The 24176-nt window shown below is 63.1% G+C and overlaps 1 protein-coding gene across 4 annotated transcripts in view; it reads right to left on the minus strand.

Annotated features, from left to right (window-relative positions):
- Frmd1 (FERM domain containing 1) overlaps positions 1–23527 on the minus strand; it is a 27192-nt gene extending 3665 nt beyond the window's left edge. Inside the window, exons 1-13 of one of the 4 annotated variants that reach the window (XM_026380850.2) lie at positions 23449–23524; positions 14396–14660; positions 13180–13323; positions 9968–10058; positions 6030–6106; positions 5667–5743; positions 4807–4993; positions 3657–3812; positions 2990–3055; positions 2849–2917; positions 2068–2242; positions 1044–1316; positions 309–388 (exon numbers count right to left, since the gene is read on the minus strand). In XM_026380850.2, the coding sequence (XP_026236635.2) occupies positions 309–388; positions 1044–1316; positions 2068–2242; positions 2849–2917; positions 2990–3055; positions 3657–3812; positions 4807–4993; positions 5667–5743; positions 6030–6106; positions 9968–10058; positions 13180–13248 (1320 nt within the window). In that variant the 5' untranslated portion in view covers positions 13249–13323; positions 14396–14660; positions 23449–23524. Of the gene's footprint in view, positions 1–308; positions 389–1043; positions 1317–2067; positions 2243–2848; positions 3056–3656; positions 3813–4806; positions 4994–5666; positions 5744–6029; positions 6107–9967; positions 10059–13179; positions 13324–14395; positions 14661–23448 lie in introns of all 4 variants that reach the window. The other 3 variants (XM_026380849.2, XM_026380847.2, XM_026380848.2) reach the window with 3 other exon arrangements.
- Between the last annotated feature and the right edge of the window lie 649 nt (positions 23528–24176).

A 24176-nucleotide genomic window follows, 5' to 3' on the forward strand; every position in this document is an offset into this window, starting at 1 on the left:
CTGCCCCTGCCAGGGGTGCTCTGCTCCAGGCGCTCGAGGCCCCTGACCCCAGCAGCAGCAGCTCTGCTTCAACCCTACTGCACCTCCCCACCCCACCACCCTCCGCCGCCAGGTCCTCTGCCCCATCACACAGCCCCTGGCTGGCCATCAGGGGTGGTGGGCCCAACCGAGGGCTGTCCCACAGAGATCCCACACGTGGCAGAGGGGATGGAGGGAAGAATGGGGACAGTCACATACATGGCCACCTGTGGGCCACACATGGGTCACATGCAGGCCACACTGCCCAACCTGGACCTAGGGGGCCCTACCTTGTGTAGGACCTCGGTGCTCTGGCCTCTGGCCCTGGCCAGCGGGACCTGCACCACTGTGAAGGGCTCCGAGCAGGAGGCTGAGGAGGAGGAAGGGGCCTGAGCGGGGGCTGGCAGGGCCCGTCCTGCAGCCGCCCGCCCCAGTGCTGTGTCCTGGAGCCCCGACTCCTCGTGGCCAGCAGGTGAGGTGGTCCTGTGTGTCCCAGAGAGCCCAGGGCATCGGGTTCCGCCTGACACAGGACCCCTCTCCTGGCCCCACCTGGCTCCATCAGGAGAGGAAGGTGAGCAGCCCCAGGAGGCCCAGGACCTCCCCCAGAGCTGGGGCCCCAGCCTGCCCAGGGCACGTCCATGTTGAGGCTGGGGAGAAGCCAGGCCTGGGTCGTGGTGGCCACTTTCCCCAGTAGCCCTCCCTGTCCTGTGGCCTTGTCTGCTCCAATGTCAGACAGAACAGACTTCTCCAGGCCAGGGGGGTGCTGTGGTCACTTCTACTGGGTCTAGACCAAAACTTGGTCCAGACATCAGAGGTGAAGCCCAGCAGTGGACACTGGTTAGTGACAGATCTGCCGACCCTGGGCCCAGATGACTCTGGCTGGCCTTAGGTGACACCAGGTGGCCCTGGGTGGTACATTCGGGCATGTTCCCAGAGAGTCACTGTGACACGCAGCCTGGCCTCTCCCAGCAGTCTGGCACTTGGGGCAGGCCAGGCTCTTTGCTACCTCATTCTTCTCAGCCCACCTTTGCTGCCCCCGCTGTCCCTGAAGCTGATGGACGGCATCTTCCTGCAGAGGCCCTCGGCCGCTACGGGCTCATCCACAGAGACCTCCCCAGATTCTGCATGCTGAGAGTCGGCCTCTGTGCCCAGTGTGTGGGCACTGCCGTGGCTGTCAGCAGAGCTGAGCGAGAGGCGGTGGTGGTGGTGCGGGCCAGTGTCCCTCCCGTGCCTGCTGGCCAGCTCTGGGTCCAGTTCCAGCGGGTCGCTGATGTAGGCCTCCTGGTAGTGCTTCTTCTCTGCAGGATGTGGGGGACAGATGTAGAGCTGGGTTTGGAGGCAGGCGGAGCCCAGGCGTGGAGGAAGGCCTGGCCCCGGGGACACGCCCCATGAGGCTTTTCCCGGGGCTTTCCCGCTGTCTCAGGCTACAGGCTCGTCCTGAGCATCCCTGATGTCACGGCCACCCAGGACAGGGCTGGGTGGGAGAGAACAGACTGTCAGCCTGTTCTGAGGGCAGGTGTCCCCTAGGGCTGCCCCATTACACAGGGACAAACACATCTGTGCAAGCTCACCCCCCTATGCAACACACATGTGCTCACACACGTGCTCACACACACCCCCACCCATGCTCTGTGACTGCAGTGTGCACACGTGACTGTCTCCCGGTGCTCTCTAAGGACACAGAACAGCCCCCAGGTGAAGACTGGGAGAGTGAGACCAGGCCTGGCACAGCACTCAGCCAGGTCTTCACGTGGCCTTGATTCTGCACCAGGGACGATGTGAGGAGTCGGAAAGGGGGCTTCCGGAGCCCGGGCAGAGCTGAGCAGCCCTCACCTTGCCTGCACCCCACCCCCATCTCTAGGCTCCTGCTCAGGTCACCACCACCCTTCACCCGGAGCGTCTGGGGGACAGGAGCTGAGAGGCCACTGGCCATTACGGGAGAACCCTTTTGCTGAGCCCAGAGTGGGTGGCCAGGTCCTGGGCCAGTTCTAGGGACAATCTGCTTCATCTCCACCCCTCAGAGGGTGACCCCCGCGGGGAGGTGCCCACCTTCAGCCTCATCCAGCAGCTGCAGCCGCTGCAGCAGGGGCTTCACACTGAGGTGGAACTGGTGGCTGGAGCGGAGCAGCCGGAGCAGGTGCCGGGAGCGCCAGGGAAAACCCGTGTAGAAAACCAGCTTCCGGGATGCGGGCAGCCCTGCGGGCTGGATCTCCAGCTTCTTTCCCTGAGTAGACAGAAGGGACAATAGATGTGGCTTTAGACGTTGAAAAACCCTTCCAGCCATAGGAAAGATCACAGGGCCCTCTAACTGGGCGATGGCCAAGGTCCCCTTTAAAGATTTGACTTCCGTGAGCAACGGATCTCTGTGGTCACTATGATCGGGAGGCTGTGTGACCTCAGCCATGAGAAGGCAGCCCTCTATGCAGACCCCTGCCTTGGCTGGGGGAGGGTGCAAGTGTCCAGGGTGGGACCTAAAGGGCTGCGTCTCCCTGTCCATCCTACCCAGTGGCCCTCACTCTCACAGTCACAGGGGGCCCAGGGTGAGAGCTCTGGGGCCGGATGAGAGGGGCAGAGGCGGCACAGGTGTGCCTCTAGGACCCACTCGGGAGCCAGCAGTCACATGGAATGAGAAGGGCAGCAGGACCCCCTCCACATCACGGCCGCTTGCCCAGTCCCCGCAGGGCCATGCCAGCACAGCTGCAAGGGTGAGCATGTCCAGAGCATCCGGGGCTGTCGGGAGCCAGGAGGAAGGGAGCCTGCACCTGCCCCGAAGGACGGAGACGCATCTGCCCCTGGGCTCTAGAGTGTTGAGGCCCTTGCAGTCACCCACCAGAAAGGCCAGCTTCCTGATGCAGGGCCAGGGCAAGTCATGCAGCAGCTGCGGAGCGTGGCTCACCTCCTGCAAGACAGAGGCACTGATCCAGGAGGGCGGCCAGGTGGGCCTCCAGGGAGGGGCGAGTCCCTCTCTCACCTGATAGATATGCATTCCCTTGAGGGTGAGTCCCAGGAGGAAGGTGGGGTGCTCACGCTTCTTATCCTGAAAGGAGCAAGAGGTGGAGGCCCTGGGCCTGGGGTGGCAAGAAGCCAGAGACCACCATGCCCCACCCAGCTCTGTCCTGGACCCCCCTCCCCCGGCCCTCTGTGTGCTGGAGCTGTCCCTGCCAATTGCCCAGGCACTGCCTCTGAACCCCTTAACCTGCCCTAAGAAACCTCCACCCAGTCCTCTCCACGAAGACTGAGCGCTGTGTCACCTGTGTGCCTGGCTGGGTGGACACAGAGACCAGGCCCGAGGCCCCAGCACTAGACCCAAGTCAGAGCAACCGTGGCTGAGCCAGCAGGCTCGGGTCCCCAGTCCCTCGGGGTTCGCTGGAGCCCTGCGGAAGCTCTGCACACCACCTCTGGACAGCCACCAGGGAACACATTCCCTCCCTCACCACTCCAGCCTGACCTGAGGACCTCTGTCCCCAGGACGGTTGGTCACACTGTCACCTGTGGGGACTTTGTCCAGCTCTGCTCTGGGATCCAGTTACAGCGTCCCCTGCAGGGGACTCTGCCTGCCCTGTCCTAGGGTCCCAGCCTGCTGTCAGCATGGGGGCTCTGTCCCTCCCCTGTCCTGGCCCCGGAGCTCTGGGCTCAACCTTGTACAGCCTGAAGAAGTGGACGGGCACGTCCTCCAGCTGACAGGCGTCCCTGATGAACCTCAGCACAGCTGCCTGCGGGCTCAGCTCCTGCTGCTCGCGGTGCACGGTGGGCACGTGCCGGAGGATGTAGTCCACACCCCTCTTGGCAATGACCTGAGGACGGGCCCAGGTCAGCTCCACCCCTCCTTCCCTCCCCTCCCCTGAGTTGGCCTCCTCCTTGGGAAGCCTCCCAGCCTCCTGCCATTGCAGAGGACCTCCCCAGCTGCAGCCGTCCAGCGGGAGGACCGGGCCTGCTGTCCAAGCTGGGGACACAGAGATGAGTGTGTGGAGTTCCCCAAAGCACCCAAGGAAAGCCCCTCTCTTTCTGGGACCCCCAGTGCCCACCACAGAGACCCAGAAACAAGCTGATTCCAGGTGGCAGTGTGCGCCCAACAAGCCACGACTCCCCGTACGGCTCCCAGCAGCCCAGGAGGAGGCTACGTCTGTGCACGGGGTGAAACCTGAGGGACGTGCATCTGAGGAGGGCCAGCCGTGTCCAGAGGGACGGGGTACCTGGAGGACTGGACCCAGCCCTGGGCACAGTGACCAGTGTGCAGAGCAGACAGTTTCTAGCTGCTTGGGGCAGCCAAGGAACAAGGAGACGCCCACAGGGAGGGAAACTAGGACTCTGCCCAGGGCAGGGGCCACTGTCCCTGGAAGGACAACCCAGTGCTCAGTGCCCCCATGAAGCCTGGCACAGTGCCCGGGGCTGGGAACACAAGGTGGACTCCTCTGCTCCCTGACCCACCTCCTCCAGGGCACCGAAGGGCTGAAGCACGGGCGTGAGGCCCCTAAAGGGCCCTGGGATACTGGAGAGAAGGGGCAGGTGGGCTGTTCTTCATAGCTGGGCAGGCCCAGCGGCTCAGAGGAGGAGAGCCAGTGGCTCCAGGTCGCACAGCTGGCTGAGTGTGCGCAGCTGGCCGAGTGTGCACAGGAGCACCGGAGACTGCCCTGGGCACTGGTCCACGAGGCCACACGCTTGCCTTGGGCTCCCCCAGGTTCCCCCCTGCCCCTCCCAGCTCTGCAGCCTCCCCTCTGCATGGACCCCATAGAGTCCTGTTGGGGACAGTGTCAGTGACCCCCCGGGAGGGTGCCCAGGGGTTCTTACCCACTGTGGGAAATAGGCCTGCGGCTCAAAGTACCGCCCGACGTGCGGCGGCTTGCGGTGGCTGCCCAGGTCGGCCTGCAGCGCGAGGGCGGCCAGCAGGAAGTAGGTCTCCTCCCTATGCGCGCACTGGGACCGCAGCACCCGCTCCTTCAGGCTGCAGTAGTACAGGTGCCGGGCCACCTGGTCGCTGGAAGGCAGCAGAGCTGAGTGGGGTCCAGTGGCTGCACCCGGGTGGGGTCTGCACAGCCGCCGGCCCCAGCCTGGTCCAGGGCACCCAGCCTCCCCTGTTCACAGCCTTGTCTGACCCAGGGCAGTGCCGGGCGCACCCTTCTCCGTGAGCAGAGAGCTGCTGCCCCCGCAGGGCCCGGCCAGGCCTGGCTGCGGCCTTCAGCAGCCCGGACCCGGAGGGAAGGGCCTGCCCGAGGGCTCAGGCGCAGCGGCACCGAACCTGGTTCCCTGAGCCCACTGCCCAGTGCCGTCAGCCGGCCACAGCTCCAGGACAAGGCGGGCTGCCCAGGGGGCCTTCCCTAGGTCTTCGAATACAGTTGGGCACTGCCCTCAGCCCACCTCCCAGCTCCCCAGAACCTGCACCCTCCCCCTCCCCCTCTGGGGTCAGCGACCACCTGCCTTCTCGGGTCCCCAGCCCTCTCTCCGTCTTGCTGAACATCAGGGCCCCTGGTGGTCCTGCCAGCTCTGAGGTGGCCATCTGAGGGAGGCCACCGCCCCGTCCCGGGAACCCCTCCTGCCACGTCTGCACAGATGCTTCAGGTAAAGGCCCAGTCGGGCCCCTCACGGCACCAACATGGCTGTTCTGAGGCTCACGCAGACGGCTTGGCTCCTGCGACCCCAGGAGCGGTTACCTCATGACCCTCCCGTTCTCCACGTAGTACTGCACTCGGAGGGAGGTGACGAAGGGCGCCCGGGGCCTCCAGCCCCCCTGTTGGGAGAGGGTGAGGAAGAGCGGCCTGGGGCATCTCCCTGCCCAGCCTTCGCTGGTTTTAGGTTTTAGGAGCTGCGACACTCAGGATTTCATCCTACTCTTAAGGGGAGAAGGGCCGAGTGGGGTGTGGCACCCGGGAGCCTGACCCAGGACGTGGGGACGGCAGTGTGCCTGCCAGACAAGCCCAGGTGAGGTGGGGGCCCCAGCAGGGAGGAGCTGGCCTTCCTGGGCACACTCCTGCCGCAGGCCCACACGGGCTCAGCCTGGCCTGCAGCCCACTTACTTGAGCTCCTCTCTTCCAGTCCTCTGAGAAGTACTTGCTGAGCCTGAGCTCCAAGTCCATGAACACGTGCTCATTGTCTAGAAAGGAAGGGCTTCGTCAGCAACGCCCCTTCACTCCCGAGGGCCTGGAGCCTGGGCAGCTCCTCCTCTGGCTGACCTGGTGCGGGCTGCTCCCTGGGGCGGGCTGCGGGGACAGCCCTGTCAACCGTGCTGGTTACCTGCATGGCCTTCCCAGGGAGGGCTGACGCACTCACAGCCTTCCGGGAGGCATGAGGATGAGCGGCGGGGCCCGCAGACCTTCCCTGCACCCCAGGCTCCCTGGCCCAGCCACAGAACAAGAGGGACCCTCTAACCTGCCCACGCCAACAGACGCCAACCACCAAGCGCACCGTGGGCCCAGTGGCTGGGAGGGTGCTGGGGACGCTTCTGCTGAGGGAAGCCTTGCTGTGACACTGGGGCAGTGCAGTGGGTTTCCTGTGGAAGCTGGAGGGAGCGGCTGGGGGCTCCCTCCAGTGTCACAGGCTCCGTGCCAAGGCCCGAGGTGCACAGCTCCAAGTGAACTGGGGAGGAAACGTCCCCTGGGAGCCACCGAGGAGCTGCTGGGCGACGGCGAGGGCCGTGTGCTGCAGGCCAGTGTCACCAGCTGTCCTGGGCAGTTTTAACCTGTTCTGCCCACTGAGCACATCCCAGTCCAGCTGCCACCTTCAGACACCCGGCTGGACATGGCACTGGGACCAGCAGTCCTGCCCAGGTAGAGAGAGGGCTGAGTGTGCCTGGAAATGCCCGGAGGCTCCCCGACTCTGCCTGGCCTGCCACTGCCTCCCCCAGGGCCCCACGGACCTGACAGACCCCGGGCTGGGGTCCAGCTGAGTTCCCAGGCTCACCAGGGCCAGGAGCTGTGTCCCCAATGTCAGAGCCCTGACCCCCGGGCCTCAGGGACTGCTCAGCTTAAGTGAGCCTCCAGGGTGTCCTGATCCACCAGGAACGGGACATGGACATGCAGCAGAGGGACAGCAATGCGAAGACACTGGGAAGGAGGCAGAGAGGACACAGGCGGGAGAGGACCCCAGGAGCCACCAGGGTCACGTGTATCTCTCCCAATCCTGTCCCTAACACATCAGACTCTGAACCCTGCGGCCCGGCTGGCGGCCCAGAGCCCATCTGCTCTGAGCGACCTCGGCCTTCCGCTGTCCAGTGACGCTCTTCGCGGTGCGGAGCCCGATGCATCTTAAATTCTTTTCTTGGCCTGGAAGGTCCCAGCAGAGGCCTCCTTGAGCCCCCACGGAGGTACAGCTTCTCCCCCACGGCCTGAGTCTGGCCAGCCCTGACCCTGGTCCCTAGCTCTCTGGGAAGATGGTCTCTGCCCTGGGGTCAGACAGCCCTGCCTCCCTGACCAGGTCATCTCCTGAGTCAGGCCTTATTTTCTTGCTTGAAGGAAGCAAACTGTCCTTTGTACGAGATGTCCTTTGGCAGGTGACATCCAGAGAGTGGAGGGTCAGTCACTGATGAAAGGACTCAGCCCCCAGCTGTGGAGGGCGTGGTGCCGACGTGACTGCTGGTCACCAAGGGAGAGCCGTCTGGAGGGGCAGCACTGGGGACAGGGCAGGGACTCAGCAGAGGGCCCGCGGTGGTGGGGGTGGGCAGGGAGGGCTTCAGGGCCATGGCACTGCTGGGTGACACAGAGGGCACTGCACAGTGTCTGACTCCAGGGGTGAGCCTCATGTCACCATGGACTCTGGGTGACATGGATGTGTCCCTGTAGGCTCCTGCTGGGATGTGGACACTGTGGGTGGACATACAGGAGAAATACTTTTCCTTCTGCTCAGTTTTGCTGTCACCTCAACCTGCTCCAAAAAATGACGTTCAAGTCCTGAAGCCCCTCCGAATGTGACTCCAGCCTCCTGAGGCAGGAGAGCCCGCAGCAAGCCTGCAGCTCACTCGGCCCGGAGGGAGGGCTCCTCTGGCCCCTGGTGACTGGACAGACACCGCACCGAGGTCTTACAGATGACCCTAGAGCAAGGGCCTGGTGACTTCCTGTTCACTCCCCACCATTGGGCAGCAGGGAGGGCTGGAGAAGCCCCAGGACCCTCTGGGAGCTCCTGCTCCTGTGGCCAAGGGTCCCATGGAGCCCTGTCGAGGGGTATTGCACACGCACCCCCTGAAGCCCAGTCCTACTGGTGATCCCGCACACTGGGACACTTAGGAAGTGCAGCCAAGAGCCAGGTATGTCCCAGTGACTGGGAACGGCAGTGAGGACCTGCCCACCTCGGAGGCCTCCCCACCTCTCTGCCCAGGGAGAGTTGTCCTCCCAGGCCACAGATGCACCAGGGCGCCCTGGGGCCCAACCGATGCCTCTGAAGGAGTGAAAGACCTAGGCCTCCCGTGCGGAGCCCTTGCCTTCTATCTAGTGCAGACGGCAGGACACCCAAAGCCACCAGGGCGGCCTGAGGAGCTGACCCATGCGTTCCTGCTGGCCAGGGAGGTGGGGCCTGCCCTGTCTCTGTCTGTGTCCCACCTTCCCTACTGCCAAGCCCCGGCTGCCGGTGGAGGTCCCGTCCCTTGCTGTGTTACCAAAAGTGTGCCCAAGTCACCATGCCCGAGGCACTGAAGCCAGGAATCCAAGGTCCTGTTCAGAAAGTCCAGGCTCCAAAGTAAGGGCTCTGGCCATGAAGGGTGCCAGTGGCCCTGGGCTGAGCTCCAAGATGGACAAGCTCAGTGGGCCGGAGCCTCGGCCTCGGCAGGTCCCATGTGCAGGAGGGAGACCTGTCTTCACCTGGGAGCAGGGAACCCCAATGTCTTCCTTAACCTGCCCTGACCACTTGCTCCTGGAGCTGGCAAGATTGGTGGCAGGCCATCTCAGATGGCCAACAGGAGAGGAGATGGAAGACAGGTCTGGTGGAGGTGGCTGCCTTCCAGCTGGTTACCTGCCCTGCGACACTCCCAACAATCCCTCTGTGTGCACCTGGATCCTCGCAGTGGGCACTGTACCTGCCCACAGGAGCCTCGGCAGTTCTGCTGCAAGGCCTCGACCTGGGCTGACCTGGCTGAGGGCCTCCCGTGACTCGTCAACCTCACAGGTGTGTGCTCCATGGTACACACACATGCTGAACGCCTGTGAGCTGGTCCCTAAGGTGTGGGCAGCTCGCGGTATGGACCTTGAGCCTCAGTCAGAAGGACAAAGGTCCTGAGCTGCTGGCTGTGTTCACACTGCGGGCTCTGGCCCCCTGCAGGGGCGGCCCCCGGGGCCTGGCACGGTATCACCAGGGCTTTGATTCACTCTTCGCTTTAAGGCCTGGGGAGTCCCTAACCAGCAGGAAGCCGAGCACCTCTGGGCCACCAGGGAGAAGCACCCCGTCCTACAGCATGGGGGGTGTTCCCCTGCCCACTGTGACTGGCCCACCTCCTTCCTGGGGACCCGCCCGGCACTCCCAGGCTCCACCCTCAGGTCCTGGAAATCAGGCTGCGTCTGCACAGGCACCTGCCTTGGCCCCGTAACTGTCACACTCCCCACATGACAGAGCCCAGCAGGCTGAGCAGGCAGCTGTGCGTGTCATCCGCATGTGCTGGTGCACAGAAATGTACACATCACACACGCATGTGAGCACCACACACCTTAGACCACAGGCTTACACATTACACATGCACACACCTCAGGCCACGCACGACCACACCACAGGAGCACACACCACAGGCCACGCATGGACACACCACACGTACACACGCCACAGGCATCTCACAGACACACCTCACACCGCACACTCTCAGAACACTGCACACTACCGACCACCCACTTTGCAGCACACGTGCACACACTACACACACTGACACACCCCAACACCCTGTCTGTGGTAGTCCGCCCAGAGCCTGACCCCGGAAGCCCAGCAACAACGGGGTGGGGGGGGCAGGAGGCCTGAAGGTGGGGGCTGGAGCACTGCTCACCTCTGACCACGCTGAGGCCGAAGAAGCGGGCCTCCCGGAGGCCCAGCACGCCGCACACCTGCTGGAACAGCTCCCGCGCCGTGGCCCTCACCTGCAACAGGGGCGGTGCTCAGGGCGTCCAGGACTGCCCTGGACAGGCTCAGGGGACCCCGCTTCAGGACGTGAGCAGTGGCTTGTGCTCAGGGCCAGGGTCACTCACAACCCCTCAGAGCTGCCTGGGAGAGGGAGATGGAGGGGTGCCCCTGGATTGGACAGAGCACCCTCCACCCTCCCCATAATGTGCACCACCTGGGGGTCTGCCTGCTAGATCCTCCTTACCCCACGCAAACATGGCCCTGACCACCCCCGAAATGGGCATCTGTGCGTGGGGAAGACACCTGATTTTCAAGGGAGGGGAACGAGGAGGGGCTGACAACACTCAGGAACACACTGCCTGCCCAGCGCTCTGCAGATCTAACTAGCAGCCCCCGTGCACAGTCTGAGCCGGGCCCCGGGCCCCTGAGGACATGCTTCACTGTGCCGTCTGTGCCTCGGCCAGCCTTAGCCATCGGGCACAGGACTCCACAGCTGGCCCTGGGGGATCCTACACTGCACCCCCAGATACCACTGGGCAGGCCGCACGCCCAGGGCCAGTGTCCATGCTGCTGCCCAGGAGGGTGCTGTCCTCTGCGCGCAGGTGAGGCCTCTCGACGGCACGTCCGGTGGTCTGCTTCACGTGGTCCCAGCGTGGCTCCCTGACGGACATTTCACAGCCATCTCCTCAAACCCCTTGTCCCGTGCCAACCCCTTATGCCTATTTATTGACTCCAAGCCTATAGACGCTCCCGGGCTGGGCCTGGGTGACGTCCCCGCTCCAATCCGTCCTGGAGATTCCTGCGTGGAATCTCCCCAGACACCACCGTGTATGCGGGCAGACCACACCGTGGCACCTTCGGCCACTGCTTCTGTTCAATTTCCTGACAGACTCAGCTCCAGGCTGGCAGTGCTGTCCTCACCCCTGTGCCTCTCTGCTGGGGGACAGCCACTCATCTCCTGCTGGTGACTCAGAGACACCGTGTGTGCCAGCTGGCTCGGGTAGAGGTGTGTGACGGTGGCCCCGGGCCGCTGTGAGGCCCCTGACCTGGCCTCCACTAGAAACCCAGAGCCCCGTGACCTGGCCGTCTGCTACCTGTGCCTCTGTGTCACCGGAGCTGCACGGCCTGTTCCTGCTTTTCGATGACAAGTTACTGAGAGGTTGGCTCATGAGCATCAGTTAACGTGGTGAGGGCCGCGGGGACTGGGACATGCACTGGGAAGGTCTTCTGGCCCACGCTCTTCTAATGACCGGACTGGAGCCACACACAGGGGTACATGGACTCCCATGATGGTTCCCACGGTCCACAGTGCCTGGCTTGCACCTGAGGGCTGGCCAGCTGTGTCCTTGCCAAGCAGAGGGCCCGTCTGGGGAGGCAGGGGCAGGAGATGCCTCTCCGGGGCCAGAGGGTGGGACAGTGGGGAGGCAGGGGCAGGAGACGCCTCTCGGGGCTCCATGAGTCCCTGAGCGTGACCCCACCCAGGGCTTCACACTGTGTTCTGGGTGCAGCCTCCGGGAGGGAAACAGGTAGAAGACGCCCTGGCCCCACAGGAGGAGGCCCAGCATGTCCACTGCATGCCTCAGAGGGCCCCAGGACCCTGACCCTGCTCAGGTGGGAACCCAGTGCTTGGGGCACTGCAACAGACTTAAGTGCCAGCACTTCCTACAGAAACGCAGCCCCAGGCAGACACCAGGTTCCCAGGGGACCTGAACCGTGATGTCACAGCCCGTCCCCGCCTCAGAGAGCACCAAGCTGTCCACAAGGAGACTCAACCAACTCCCCCGGAGGGGCCTGTCACTCTGCCAGACGCCAGCATTTCAATCCCCATCTTCACCATCCACACTTACAAGGTGGAGGTGCTGCTTCCTGGTCCAGCTTGAAGCTGGGAACTGACGGCCTCTTCCCGTCCGCTCAGACGGCCTGAGGGAAGAGCCTCCCGGCAGGGAGTGGGGAAGACCGGGTCTGCAGCAAACCGCATGACCCTGCTGTCCCTGAGGTCACAGTGACCTGAGGACCATGGCCTGGAGACATTGCCCCGTGATGGACGGCAGGGAGGAGCTGCAGGCGTGGAGACTGCGTCCACACAGGATGCCAAAGTCCTCACAGAAGGGTCACACGCTGGCGGGAGGTCATCTGTGCCAAGGAGACGGCTGCTCCTGCGACATCTGGCAGCCTTCCGCTCCTCTGTGTGGTTTTACAACCTGAAGTTTGATCCAAAAGCGGTCTGTGGAGGCTGTGGCCGGGGTCCTGGGCCACGCCAGCTCCGTCCTGCGGGCCAGGCCTCCTCTGGGGCCGGCAAGCGCTGCTCCTAGCTCTTAGTTCTCTCACCAGACGCTCTTGAGGGTAATCTGGTGACTCTGGTGACTTTGGGCCCAGCCCTCAGCGCTGTCCTCAGATGGAAGGGGAGGGAGGGGCTTTCTATCAGCCAGTGAGGGCGTCCCCACTTCTGAGGGTGACAATGTGATCCGTCACCCCCAGGGGGATGGTCCGGCCATGAGGGTCCTCACCAAGTGGAGGGGGAGGCCGAAGGGTGGGGCAGAGGTTGCAGAGTGGGGAGAGAGGCAGGGGTCCGGGGGAAGAGGCCGGGTCGTGACAGTCACAGCCCGATGGCGAAGCAGGGATTTCAGAGGGGCCCTGGAGTGAAAACTCGGAGAAGCCAACATTTCACTAAAGCCCAGTGTGGAGGACAGGGCAGGACCGGAGGCGGCAGGGCGGAGGGGCACGCAGAGCCACCAAGGGCCTCCAGAGGGAGGCCGCTGTCCCGGGTGAACTGTGCCGCCAGTTTCCTGCTCCCGAGGCGCCGTTTCTTCACCGGCCTTTCCAGTCCAGCTTCTCCCACAGGAGGGACACCCAGGGGTCAGAGTCAACCCAGGGAGGCATGGACACTGTGGGAGGGCCAGGAGCCCAGGACTCTGGACGCTAAAGGGGACCGGGCAGCTCTCAGCCCCACATGGTCCACTGGCCCGCATCATAGTGAAGTGGTCATCGGATGTCTCCCCTAGTCCAGGTGCCCCCAGTGCACAGCTCTTCTGTCCCCATATCACTCTCTGGACATGGGGTGCCCACTGTCCCCCAGTCACCCTCTGGACACACAACCCAACTTTCTCCTGGCCACCCCCTGGGCACATGCCTGCTCACCCCGACTGCCAGCCGCAGCTGCTTCTGGGCGGGCAGCAGCACGAGGACATCCCTGTGCTCTGAGGTCATCTTGCTGTCCCCAGGGCTGGCTCCACCGGGCTGCGTCCCAGCCTCTCTCAGGACCAGCCTCTGCCGGCCAAGCTCCTGTAGGGGAGAGGAGTCGGGTTGTCCAGGGGGAGTGAGCAGCTGGACCCCCGCCTCCCCTGGGTGGCATCTCCGCACCACCGTCTCTGGTCTCCCCTGGTCATCAGCTCAGGTGGACACTGGCCCTCCCCTCCCAGCTGTGCCTCCTGTGCTGGTGTCTCTGGCACTTGCCACGAAGGGCCAGGAGCTTGGTGGCCGTGCAGGACAAGGGTCAGGCTGTGAGCTGGGCGTGTGGAGGATGACTGGATGCACGGTCCTGTGGCCACCTCACTGCACCTGGGCAGGGGCAGCTCCACTCCAGGCCACAGACAGGGACCACTGTGGGGCCCCTATAGGAAGGGCCAGGACCCCGGCACCACAAGATGTCCCCTGCAGCTCTCAGAGGACAGAGGAGCCACACAGAGCCCTGGACACAGACTCCAGAACCAGGGTGGCCCCTGGTCACTGGAGCAGCAGGAGGGCCAGGAGGACAAGAGGCGACGGGAGAGGCACGTGCCCCAGTCCCAGGTCAACACCTCCTGCTGGCACTGGCCACGGAGTCGGGAACGTGCTGAAGTCACAGCTCCCTGAGGGACCTTGCCATGGGGCCTTTCTGTTCCACTAGCTGGGAGCTGAGGACGCCTCTGGCCAGAGCCAGCTCATCGGCCCCCTGCCGTAGGCCGGGACAGCTAGAAGTGGGCCGTGGTGGGCACATGAGGGTGTGGGCTCTCAGGAGCCAGCAGTGGGATCTCTGCCATCAGTCTGAGGCCACCGTGGACTCTCCAGGCACTAACACGGGCCCCAGGAGGCCACTGGCCGGGGCAGCCAACACTGGGGGCATTTCGGGTCCAGGAGGTTTTGGACCCAGGGGCCTGGCTTGTGGACCTCTGTCCTCAGCCAGGGTCGGGGAGCCTCTTTCTGTCCCTGAGCCTCAGGACCTCCTTGGAGAAGTCCCTCTTACTGACCCCGAGAGGCTCTGGTGGATGAACCCAGGAGGGTCCTAAGGGGCAGCTGGCTGGTCAGGAGGCCCACACTCCAGCACCCTCAGGGCTATCCAGGGCTTTGGAAGATTAGAAGGGACAGGGGGCTGCACCTCAGCTCTGCCCACCGCCCCCTGCTCCACTCCAGCTGAGCCCTCCGCCCGGGCCTGCTTTCTCTGCAGCGTAATGCAAGGTCCTCGTCACAGGAGAGCACGCGTCCCTTCAGCCAAGGCAAACTGCTCCGGAAGATGGACACTGGGTTCTGATCATCACTTCAGCTGGTCAGGAGGTGGATGGACGCCTGCCCAGCATTACAGAGGACAGCAGCTACTGTCTTCCTGCAGTGTCTGGGCACAGGAGGGCCCTGGGCCCCCAAGGCTGTGGGAACACAGGAGGTAGTGATCGGGGAGAGAGCCAGGGCAGCTGGGTGGGGGTGGTCGACGGCCACAGAGCCCTGTGGCGGGTGTGGGTGCCCATGTGTCCTAGGTGGTGTCTTCCCCGAGCCAAAAGGAAGAGAAACGTGTGCGTCACTGATAAACAATCCATGGACCCAGCACAGTGGCATGTCTCAGGCCCAGAACCCAGAGCTGCACGGGCTACCCAGAATGCCCTGCCGCCCAGCAACACCTCTGAGGGACAGTCAGGGGACACTTCATCAAGAGGACAACAGCTTTCTGTCCTTTGAGAAAACAGAAACATGGCCAGATACCCCAAGTCCACAGCACTTGTAGGTACAGTTAGTTCCCTTGCTTTCTGCAGGAACGGGTTCCACACACTGCCCAGAGCCCCAAGTTGGTGACGTTCAAGCTCCTTGCTTAAAATGGCACTCAATCTGTGAATGACTAATCACTTTGAGGTGACTTACAATGCCCGATGCAAAGTGACTGTGCCCATAGCTGGGACACCGCAGGGCTAGGGAGTGAGGCCAGGAAGCCGACGCCTCCCGGCCAACGCAGTGCTTCCCAAATATCCTTGATCCAAACTTGGCTGGTGCACAGATGTGGGGCCACAGGAGCCCGTGCTGACGGGGTGCACTGTCCCCTGGGCTCTTGGTCAGTTACTGGCCACGGCTGGGATTTCAGGTGTGAGGGGCTCCTCATGGAGATGCCAAGGCAGATGCCAGGCCTCTTTCCAGACGGGCACTCAGTCCTCCTCCACCCAGTTCTCCCCTCTTCTGGACAGTGGTGTCATCTTGTAGATGGGCTTGCTGAGAATGTTCTAGAACTCAAGCTTCTCAGTTCTTTATGCCCATGAGGGATAGGCTTTGAAAAAGCAATGCGGGAGTACCTTTCAGAAAGACAAAGGAAGGGGTTGCTCTGAACTCCCGTGGTGGACTGAGGCTGCCGTGCCCAGAGGATGCAGCCAACAGGACAGGCCACATGTGGGGACTGCACTAACCAGGTGTCCAGAGATGGCCGTGTCCACGGTGACAGGGCAGCTCTGGCTGCCTGGCTGGAGGGACTGCCCATGGGCAAGTGTTGTTTGGGGGTGACAGGAACATTCTATGATGACGTGGTGGCAACGGTTACATGACCCTTAAACTTGCTGAAACGTATTGAACTGCTCACTGACGAGGAATGCATTCTACACAACATAAATCATGTCTCCATAAAGCCATCGGAATGCAGGACAAGTCCTACCACAGGGAGGACACAGGCGGTGAACGTCCTCGGCCCCAGCCAGCCGCGGCAGGGGGCTCAGTGCCCGTGTGCATGTGCTGTGTGGGTGCCCTGAGTGCACACACACATGAGGGCCGCCTGTGCAGGGGTGTGTGCACACGCAGGTCCTCTCAGCACCACTGGCGGCTCTAGGGACCCTTCCCGGCTGTCACAGCCGCAGGGAGGACTTCAGGGAGGGGTCGCTCTAGGCCACAGCACCCCCCTCAGGGTGGGGGTCTAGGTTCACGCAGCACCTCCCTGCCACCTGCACACCTGTCACTTCCCCAACTGTCCTGTGCCCCTCTGCCCTCCCCAGCTGCCATCTGGCCACCACCTCCACAGGGGGCCTGCTGAGAAGAGCCCGCTGCCCGTGGTTTCCAAGCACATGAGGCTTCCCACACACCTCAGGCTGAAGCCTCCCCAGCAGGGACAGGAGTCAGGGCCAGACGGGACACGTGTGGCACCCCTTGGCAGCAGGGCGACACAGAGAAGCTGAGGGCCCCTCAGGGCCAGGCTCCCACGCTTCCAAGGCCTCTGTGCCCAGGAGCCCCTCAAGATTCTCGTCAATACGCCAGTCGTGAGCCGACTCGTGCCACCTCGCAGGTCCCGAGGCTCCATGTGGGCATCCGCGGGTGGGCTCCGACTCCCACGCGCCTCCCTTGGACCCTCCGGGCTGGGCAGGACCTTCCAGAAGGGTGCCGGAGGCCCAGGCTGGGGAGTCCTCAATCGTGAGTCCTGAGTCGCGGCTCACGTTAGGGGCTGGGGACGAGGTTGCCCACAGGAAAGAGCCGCCCAGGGACTGTGCCGGCCCCATGGGCAGGGCCTGGTGTTTGTCTCCTGCCCACTCAGACCTGATCAGGCCCTTCGGCCCCAGTGACCACCCAAGGTCCCACGAGCAGGACAGGCCTCCCACAGCCCTGGCTGTCCTGCCCCTGGAGCTGCCTCTGCCTTTCCAACTGACCACGGTGGCAGGGCTGGGAGAGGTTCCACAGGGGTCAGCCCTGCTGTGGACAGAGGTCAGCAGGTGTGACATTCACATCCCTGTTCACCTGGCTGGCCACCCTCCTTCCCTGCAGGTGGGAGTGCCGTGGGCAGGACCTGCCCCCACAGGACAGGGACTGCAGAGCCGCTGAGGGGCCAGCTCTTCTCCTGGACCTACAGAAGACCAGGGTCTGCCTCCAGGCACCATGCCAAGTGACAGAGAGCCCAGGTCACCTGCCCTCGGGTGACACTTAAGTGTCCAGGCATCTGGACCCTCACTAGGGGTGGAATGGGTGCCCTGGTCAGAGGGCAGCATCTTCTAGGGGGTGGAGGAAGGCCGCAGCCCTCTGCTACAGGCACCAGGCTGCCAGGTCTGAGAGGCGGGCGGCTGAGAGGCTGAGCACCTCTGAGCGTCCGAGAGGCCAAGGGGGGAGGACGAGAACAGCCCCGCTTTCTGCCACGTCCTCGCTTACAGAGACAGGGCACGGGGACTCTGGGACTGGCATTCGAGACCTGAGGACAGGGTGTGGGGTCCCTGGGGACCGGGGTGGACCCTGGCCTGGACTGGCCCTCCTGACCCTCTCCCCTGCGGGTCATGCGCTGGGCTGTGTCATCTACGCAGGGTGGAGCAGGACCTGTCCCAGTCCCACCCCTCCCGTCTGGGCCTCGGGATCCTGTGCCCAGGCCCCTCCTCCCCCACAGGCTTTCGGGGGGCACCCGGAGGGCAGGCTTTGGCCTCCTGGAAGGAAGCTGAGGGGTGGGCGGGGGGAGCAGTGGAGAGCAGGGCAGCTGGCTCCAGGGAGGGTCACCCCTGCCCTCCCAAGTCCTTTATTGCTGGTCTCAGCTCAGGGACTTTCCCTGTCAGCCCAGAGGGCAGATTCTTGGGATTCTCTGCCTGCTGGGTCCTGGCACCCAGGTGTGAACCAGGCTGCAGCAGCTGTCAACTGGGCATGTTAAAGTGTCCCCACTCTCCACCCAGAAAGAAGATACACGGTGTGGACAGGCGGCCCACGATGGGTGCCCACTCTGAGAGACCAGAGGGCCAGAGCACACGAGGCTTGCAGACAGACAGCTGGACAGACAGGGCCCTCTGGGCGCCGGGCTGCCCACACCTGCACACACACACCTGTCATGCCGGCCTTCAACACCTCGTACAAGTACAAGTCTCACGCTTTCACACGCACAGGTTACCTGAACAGACACCCGTCCACCCACCGTTCGCTGGTGTCCATCCTGGGAAGCTGCCGGCCACTCCCGTCCTCCCATTCACAGGACCCGGGGCTGTGGCTCAGGAGACACATTTTGGAAAGTAAGATCTATTTGGCCAAAGGCTGCCTGATGCCCAGGGAATAGGGTGGAGGGGCGTCCAGCCTGTGAGCTGGTGCCGGGCTCAGTGGGGGGCCTGTGGCCAGCACACCACTGTGGTCACTGTGGTCACTGTGGTCATGCTCAGCAGGGGTGGAGGGGCCCTGAGCCACTGCACCTGAGTCCCTCAGCTGTGTGCAGATCCCACACTGCCTGTGCGTCCTGTGCCACAGGCCTTGGGACACGGTCATGGGAAAGCCCATTGTCGTTTCCCGAGAGACCCTGTTTGTGTGGCACAGGGCAGCTCCTGTAGCCCTCGCACCTGGAGGGGCCAGCCTCAGGAATGTGGCCAAAAGGAGCCCCAGGGCCTTTCCTGAAAGGGGGGATGGGGTGGGGCATTGCCATCAGCACTGTTTAGGGCCATGCACGGGGACAATAAAAGGTCGACTGGCTCTTGATGCCTTTCACTGTCGTCTCTGCAAAGTGGGCCCCTGATGGCGCCAGGGTGACCCTCCTGAAACCCGGGGTGTGTTTGCAGGGAGGGGAGGAAGGCAGGCCGCTCCCCACTCAGGTTCATGAGGAAGTAGGCTCTGCCCCCTGCTGAACCCAAAGCTCCTGGCCCCGACGCCAGAGCCTGTGAGCACGACACCTGCTCCCACAGGGGCTGCAGTCACACCATCCGCAGCAGCCTGCATGCCTCCATTCATCCAAGAGATATGTCCTGGGCTGCTGATGAGCTCTTAGCACTGCCCTGGCCCCTGGGAGTCCACCACAGGCCTGCACGGGGGACCCTGATGGTGCCACTTTCCAAGCACATCAGCACCTCCCAGCCATGCTCCCACCTGCATGTCCACCAGGGCCCACCCTGGCCGTCTCCAGCCCGCACTGTGGCTTCAGGGTCTCCTCTCCCCCGTCCTCAGCATGCAGTCCGGGGCGACAGCTGCACCAGCCCCCAGGCCTCTGCCTGCTCCACGCAGCAGTAGTGTCAAGGCCAAAGCACCACTTGGTCCAGAACTTCTGACAAGGTTCCTAGATCTCTGTGTAAGCAAATCTTGGGGCCAAGAGGCCGAAGAGTCTCTGGGAACAGTTCAGAGACTGCTCACCAAGCCTGCATTGGGAGCAGAGTGAGTGTGCTCTGGACCTCACAACTGGATTCTCTGAAAAGCCACCCTGTCCGGTCCTTGCTAAGTCTACCTTGTGTACGTCCTGCTTCACTTACAGAGGAAGAAGAGTTCCACAGCAGGAGGAAATCTGCACTTGGTGGAGGGAGATGAGTCTAGGGTCCCTGTTCCACGTGCTGTGCGTGGTTTTAGAGTGGCAGTCAGAGCTGGCTGTTGGGTGGGGGCTGCTCTCAGGAGATGCCTTCGCTGCACAGATGCCCAGTGTCCCTGCCAGCCACTCACTCGCTGATCATCATGGGTCAGTTGGCTGTTAAAACCCTCCCTTGCTCAGCGAAAACTGACCTATTTAGTCCCCCTTCCCCTCTTATAATAAGGTTGTGTTTTATTTTTGTTTTTGGTAAATAGGGTTTACTTCTGCAGAGCAGTCTGAGGTCCCCACCCAGATCCCCCACCGAGGGCCCCCCTGCTGCACTGATGGCCCCACAGCCGCGTCATCTACCCAGAGCTGGGGCCCACGTCAGGGCTTGCTCCTGGTGCTGTCACCCTGGGGGCTGGACAAATCTTGGCCCTGTGTCGATCACATTAGGGTCACACAGTGATCCCGCTGCTGAGCTTCCTGGCCCGTTTCAGCTCTGCAGAGCATTCCAAGCCCTGTGTTTGCAGGCTGCTGTGTTTCCATGTGTTCCCACGGCACAGTCCCACGAGAAAAGGGTTCACATTACTTCCATTTACAGCTGAAAGAAACGGATGCCCAAAAGCAATGTTTAAAATGCCCCCAAAGCAGAATCAAGCCATGAGACGAGAACCAAAATACCAGCAGGGGCTTCTCTGGCCCCTCCAAAGGCCACGGCCCTGTCTGTGACATGCAGCCCCAGCGCCAGCCCAATTTTCAGGGCCTCAACAAGTTCTGACCAGAGGATGCCTGGCGGCTGGAGGGCCCAGGGAGCAGAGACTCGGAATCCACCCAGCACACAAGGTGGCTCCTGCAACTTCAGAGAGGGCCACCAGGAGACAGGACTAACGGCACGGAACGTGACTTTTTCTACACCTAAGATCACGAATTTACAAGTCAGGGATCAAAATCTTAGACAGGGGGAACCGAACAGTCAGAAGAACGCAGCACTCAGCCACCCAGGGACCGAGTACACCTCACCAGCCGAGTGCTGGGCCCAGCACGGCCTGCGCAGGTCCCTTCCTGCTGGCTGATACCCTGGAGGGACATCGTCCACCGACAGCACAGCAGATGGGCTCCGTCCTAGGCCGTCCATCTGCTCACTGCTCAGGGGTCAGTGGACACCAGCCTAACTGGTTTCTGGAAGGCTGGACACCCACAGCTTGGCCACAGCACAGGGGCAGCTGTGGCCCTGAAGGTCAGGTGGACCCAGGCTGGAGCTGCTCTGCCTGCTTCCTGTGTGATCTTGGCAGCGCATCACCACCCAGGGGAAGGCCACCAACCAGCCATGTGGCCCTGAGGGCTACAGACCCTGGGCAGGGATCTGTCCTTCCCTCGGAGAGCAGACTCCCAGAGGAGTTCTTGGGTACAGCCCGGGTCCTTTCCACGTGGCCTTAGAAATCCTGCCCCACAACCTGGGAAGCCCAGGCCTGGCAGCTTCAATTACGTAACTCAGTGCTCGGGACCTCGGACCCCCGCCTCCTGCAGCCAGCCCTTCCCCCTCCCAGCTCCACAGGGGCCATTCCTCCAAATGTCAACAGCAAACCCTCAGACCAACGAAAACGTCCACCAGCACAGTCAGCTTGGCTCAAAAGCCTCACCTACCACCGCGGTGGAATGCAGAGGGTGGGGCCTGGGGGGCAGTGTCTTCCCGTCATCTGGTCCCCTCTCGTGGGGCACAGACCTGGTTTCTGGGAGGACCACCACATGCTGGCAGCATGAGAACCACCTCAGGCACTACCAAGTGGCCGAGCAGGTGTGCGCTGCACTCGCGGTGGTCCAGCCCACTGCAGACCCCAGGGAGTCCCTGTTGATGAGGTCTGAGCACCTCCCCACCTCTGGGGGCCAAGGCCATCGCCACCTGGTGCTCCTGCAGGCTCCCCAGTATCCCACCAGAGGTGTATAAGAGCCACCTGCAGATACCTGGGCCACCTACTGCCTCCGTCCCATGGAAGGAGAAGCCTGGCACACTGAGACCATGACGCTTTTCTGATGAAGACCCCACTGGGACAACAGGTGACACCTGGTCAAGTTCAGGCGGCTGGGTGTGGCCCAGAGCCATCATTCAGAGTTGAGTCCTTTAAAAACGGCCTGTTAAATCCCCGTCAGTCCAAGTGCCAGGCTGAGTCTCCATGAGGGCACTTCCGATGAGACCCAGGAAGGACCTGGGGGTGGTAAGCCATGATCCTTTCTAGAACACTGAGACTTCTGAACAAAGGGACCTCTGTAATAGGAAAGAAAATAACTCTACCCCAAGACAAAGGAAATATCTGTGAAACGCGGGACAAAATCTGCACTGTAAGGTGAACCCCCCACCCCTGGGTTCCATAGTGCTGTTTGCCATGGTGTGTCCACCCCTGGTGCCCAGGTGGGTACTGGATAGGCAGCGGAGGAAGGCAGCCCAGGAGTGCTAGAGCTCTGGTGCCGCCTGCCTCCGGGGAAGGCTGTTGGGCCTGCTGCTCACAGGAGGTGAGCTGAGCCCTCTGCAAGGGCAGAGCTTCCCTTAGCAAAGGCTGGCTGGTGGCAGGAGCCACTTTGTGCCACTGAGTTTGGGACTCCTCCCTTCTAAGGCAGCCCTCCCTGGTCCATGTTTGGAGGACTGGCAGAGAGCCTACCTGAATGGGGACCAAGAGAGACCAGGAGGCTCAGGCCAGCGCTGGCTTAACTGGGCCTGGGCAGGGTGACAGCTGAACAAGCCCTGCCCCTGTCCTGGCTGCCACCTGCTGAAAAACACTCTAGAGCCCGAGACTACTGTCCCCCTTGGTGTTTGCAGGACTAGGGTTCCCTGCCTGGGAGTTCATGCCTCCTGCTCACTGAAGGGGCTTGGCAGGCCAGGGAAGAATCCTGGAGAATCAGCCCCTGTTGACAATGTTGCTGTTTCTGGAAAGTTCTCCATAGGGGCTTGGACCCTCTCTTCATCTGTAGGGTATGTGTCCAGACCTGGACCTCACAAAACCCTACTGGAGCATCCCAAGCCTGCCCAGCCTCAAGAGGCCTACTCGATGTGCCGGTGGCCATGCAGGGCTGGGGACCTCCTGTGGCCTCATGTCCAGGAATAAAGCTGCCAGGATACTGGGCACCAGGAATCCCACATGGGTCAGTTAGGAAGAGACCAAGTCTAGTGCAAAGCAGCCTGTGGGGTCCTGTGGGTCACTGGACCTGCTTCAAGGTGAGCCTGGAGGCTCCAGCGGTGCCCAGCTCCTCCACAGCTTCCTGTGGTGAGTCAGCGCAGGGGGGCTGCAGGTCCACAGCAGGAGGCTGAGGTTCTGAAGCTTGGGGCAGGGGGTACAGGGCCACCAGCTGGCAGCCCCCAATACCCACTTGCTCCAAGCCCACCTTTCCAGACCCTCCCTGAGCAGCAGATATACTCACCTGTGTTCCAACCACCCTTTTCAGGAAGGGAAGGAGCTGGAGGCTCAGAACAAAGGAGACCCTGTTCTGGCTTCATCGTTAACCCTCAGGTGTCATTTTCTCACCTCCTGTAAGTCCCCCTCCCCCCAGCCACCTGCACCCATGTACTCAAGCTGCCCCTCAGGCAGCACTAGGGCTGAAGCTGCACCTGCCCTCTCCGCAGAGCCCTCCCCCTCTGGGTGCGCCTCTCCCCCATTCCCACCACACCTGGATGGGGTGGGGGAAGACTAAGGCGGCTGCGCCTGCCTGGGGAAGAAAGCTACCTTGGAAAGGGTGGTGGGAAGAGGAGTGTGGGAGGCCAGGGTCCGGCGGAGGGCGAGGGTCAGGCGGAGAGCGGGCTCCCTCCCCCAGGCGGGGACCCCTAGGACCGCCGACCCTCCCCGACCCGACGCGGCCTCTGGGTCAGCGGGACGGGGGAGGATCCCGCACAAACCACGAAACACGGCGACGGCGAGGGGGACGACCGTCCGCGCCCTGTCCCCTTGCCTGGGACCCCGCCTGGGGGTCTACGCGCTCACCTGCGGGCTGGGCTCGGGTCTGGTCCGGACACTGGCGTGGACCCGCTGGAGCTGCAACTCTGGGCTGGAACCGCGGGAGGCGGCGACCTGGGGATGACGCGGCCGGGGCTCCCGATTGGCCGGCGCGGCCCGCCCCTCCCCTAGGATCGCGTGGGGCTGCAGAGTCCCGGGGTCGCTGTCCCGGGGTTGCACAGCACCATTTCAGGGGCCGCGGGTCCGGTCCTCAGGCTCACTGCTTCCCGGGGTGGCCGCGGCTGCGCCCCGTACTCAGAGGGGAGCGCGCGGGGGTCCGGGGAAGCGCAACGCAGAACCCGCTTGCCTGGCCTGGCAGCTCTCCCCTGACCGCAGGGCTGGCCAGCCATCTAGTGACCCCGCCGCCCTGGGCCAGACGCACGCCTACAGTGGGTACTATCCTTGGCTTGCCCTGTGGGGCAGCCACAGCAGACCCCCGCAGCCGAGGTGAAGGGCTGCGTCCTGGGTCAGAGGGCTCGCCTGGTGGGACATGCGCGGGGCAGTGGGCAGAGCCCGCTGTTCCCTGGGCGCTGGGGCAGGTTCAGAAGCCTGGCTCTAAGAAGCAGATGTTCTCTGCAGACCCCGGGGCCAAGACCTCACAGGGGAAGAAGGCCTGGAGCTACTCTTCCTGGGTCCTGGTGGTTTGCTCCCCCAGGGTGACCAGGGAGATTTGGGGCTTGAGCAGAAACCGTGAGGAGAGACGGGGAGAAGGGAGG

This window comes from Urocitellus parryii, chromosome 8, assembly GCF_045843805.1.
Source record: "Urocitellus parryii isolate mUroPar1 chromosome 8, mUroPar1.hap1, whole genome shotgun sequence".
Classification (NCBI taxonomy): Eukaryota; Metazoa; Chordata; class Mammalia; order Rodentia; family Sciuridae; genus Urocitellus; species Urocitellus parryii.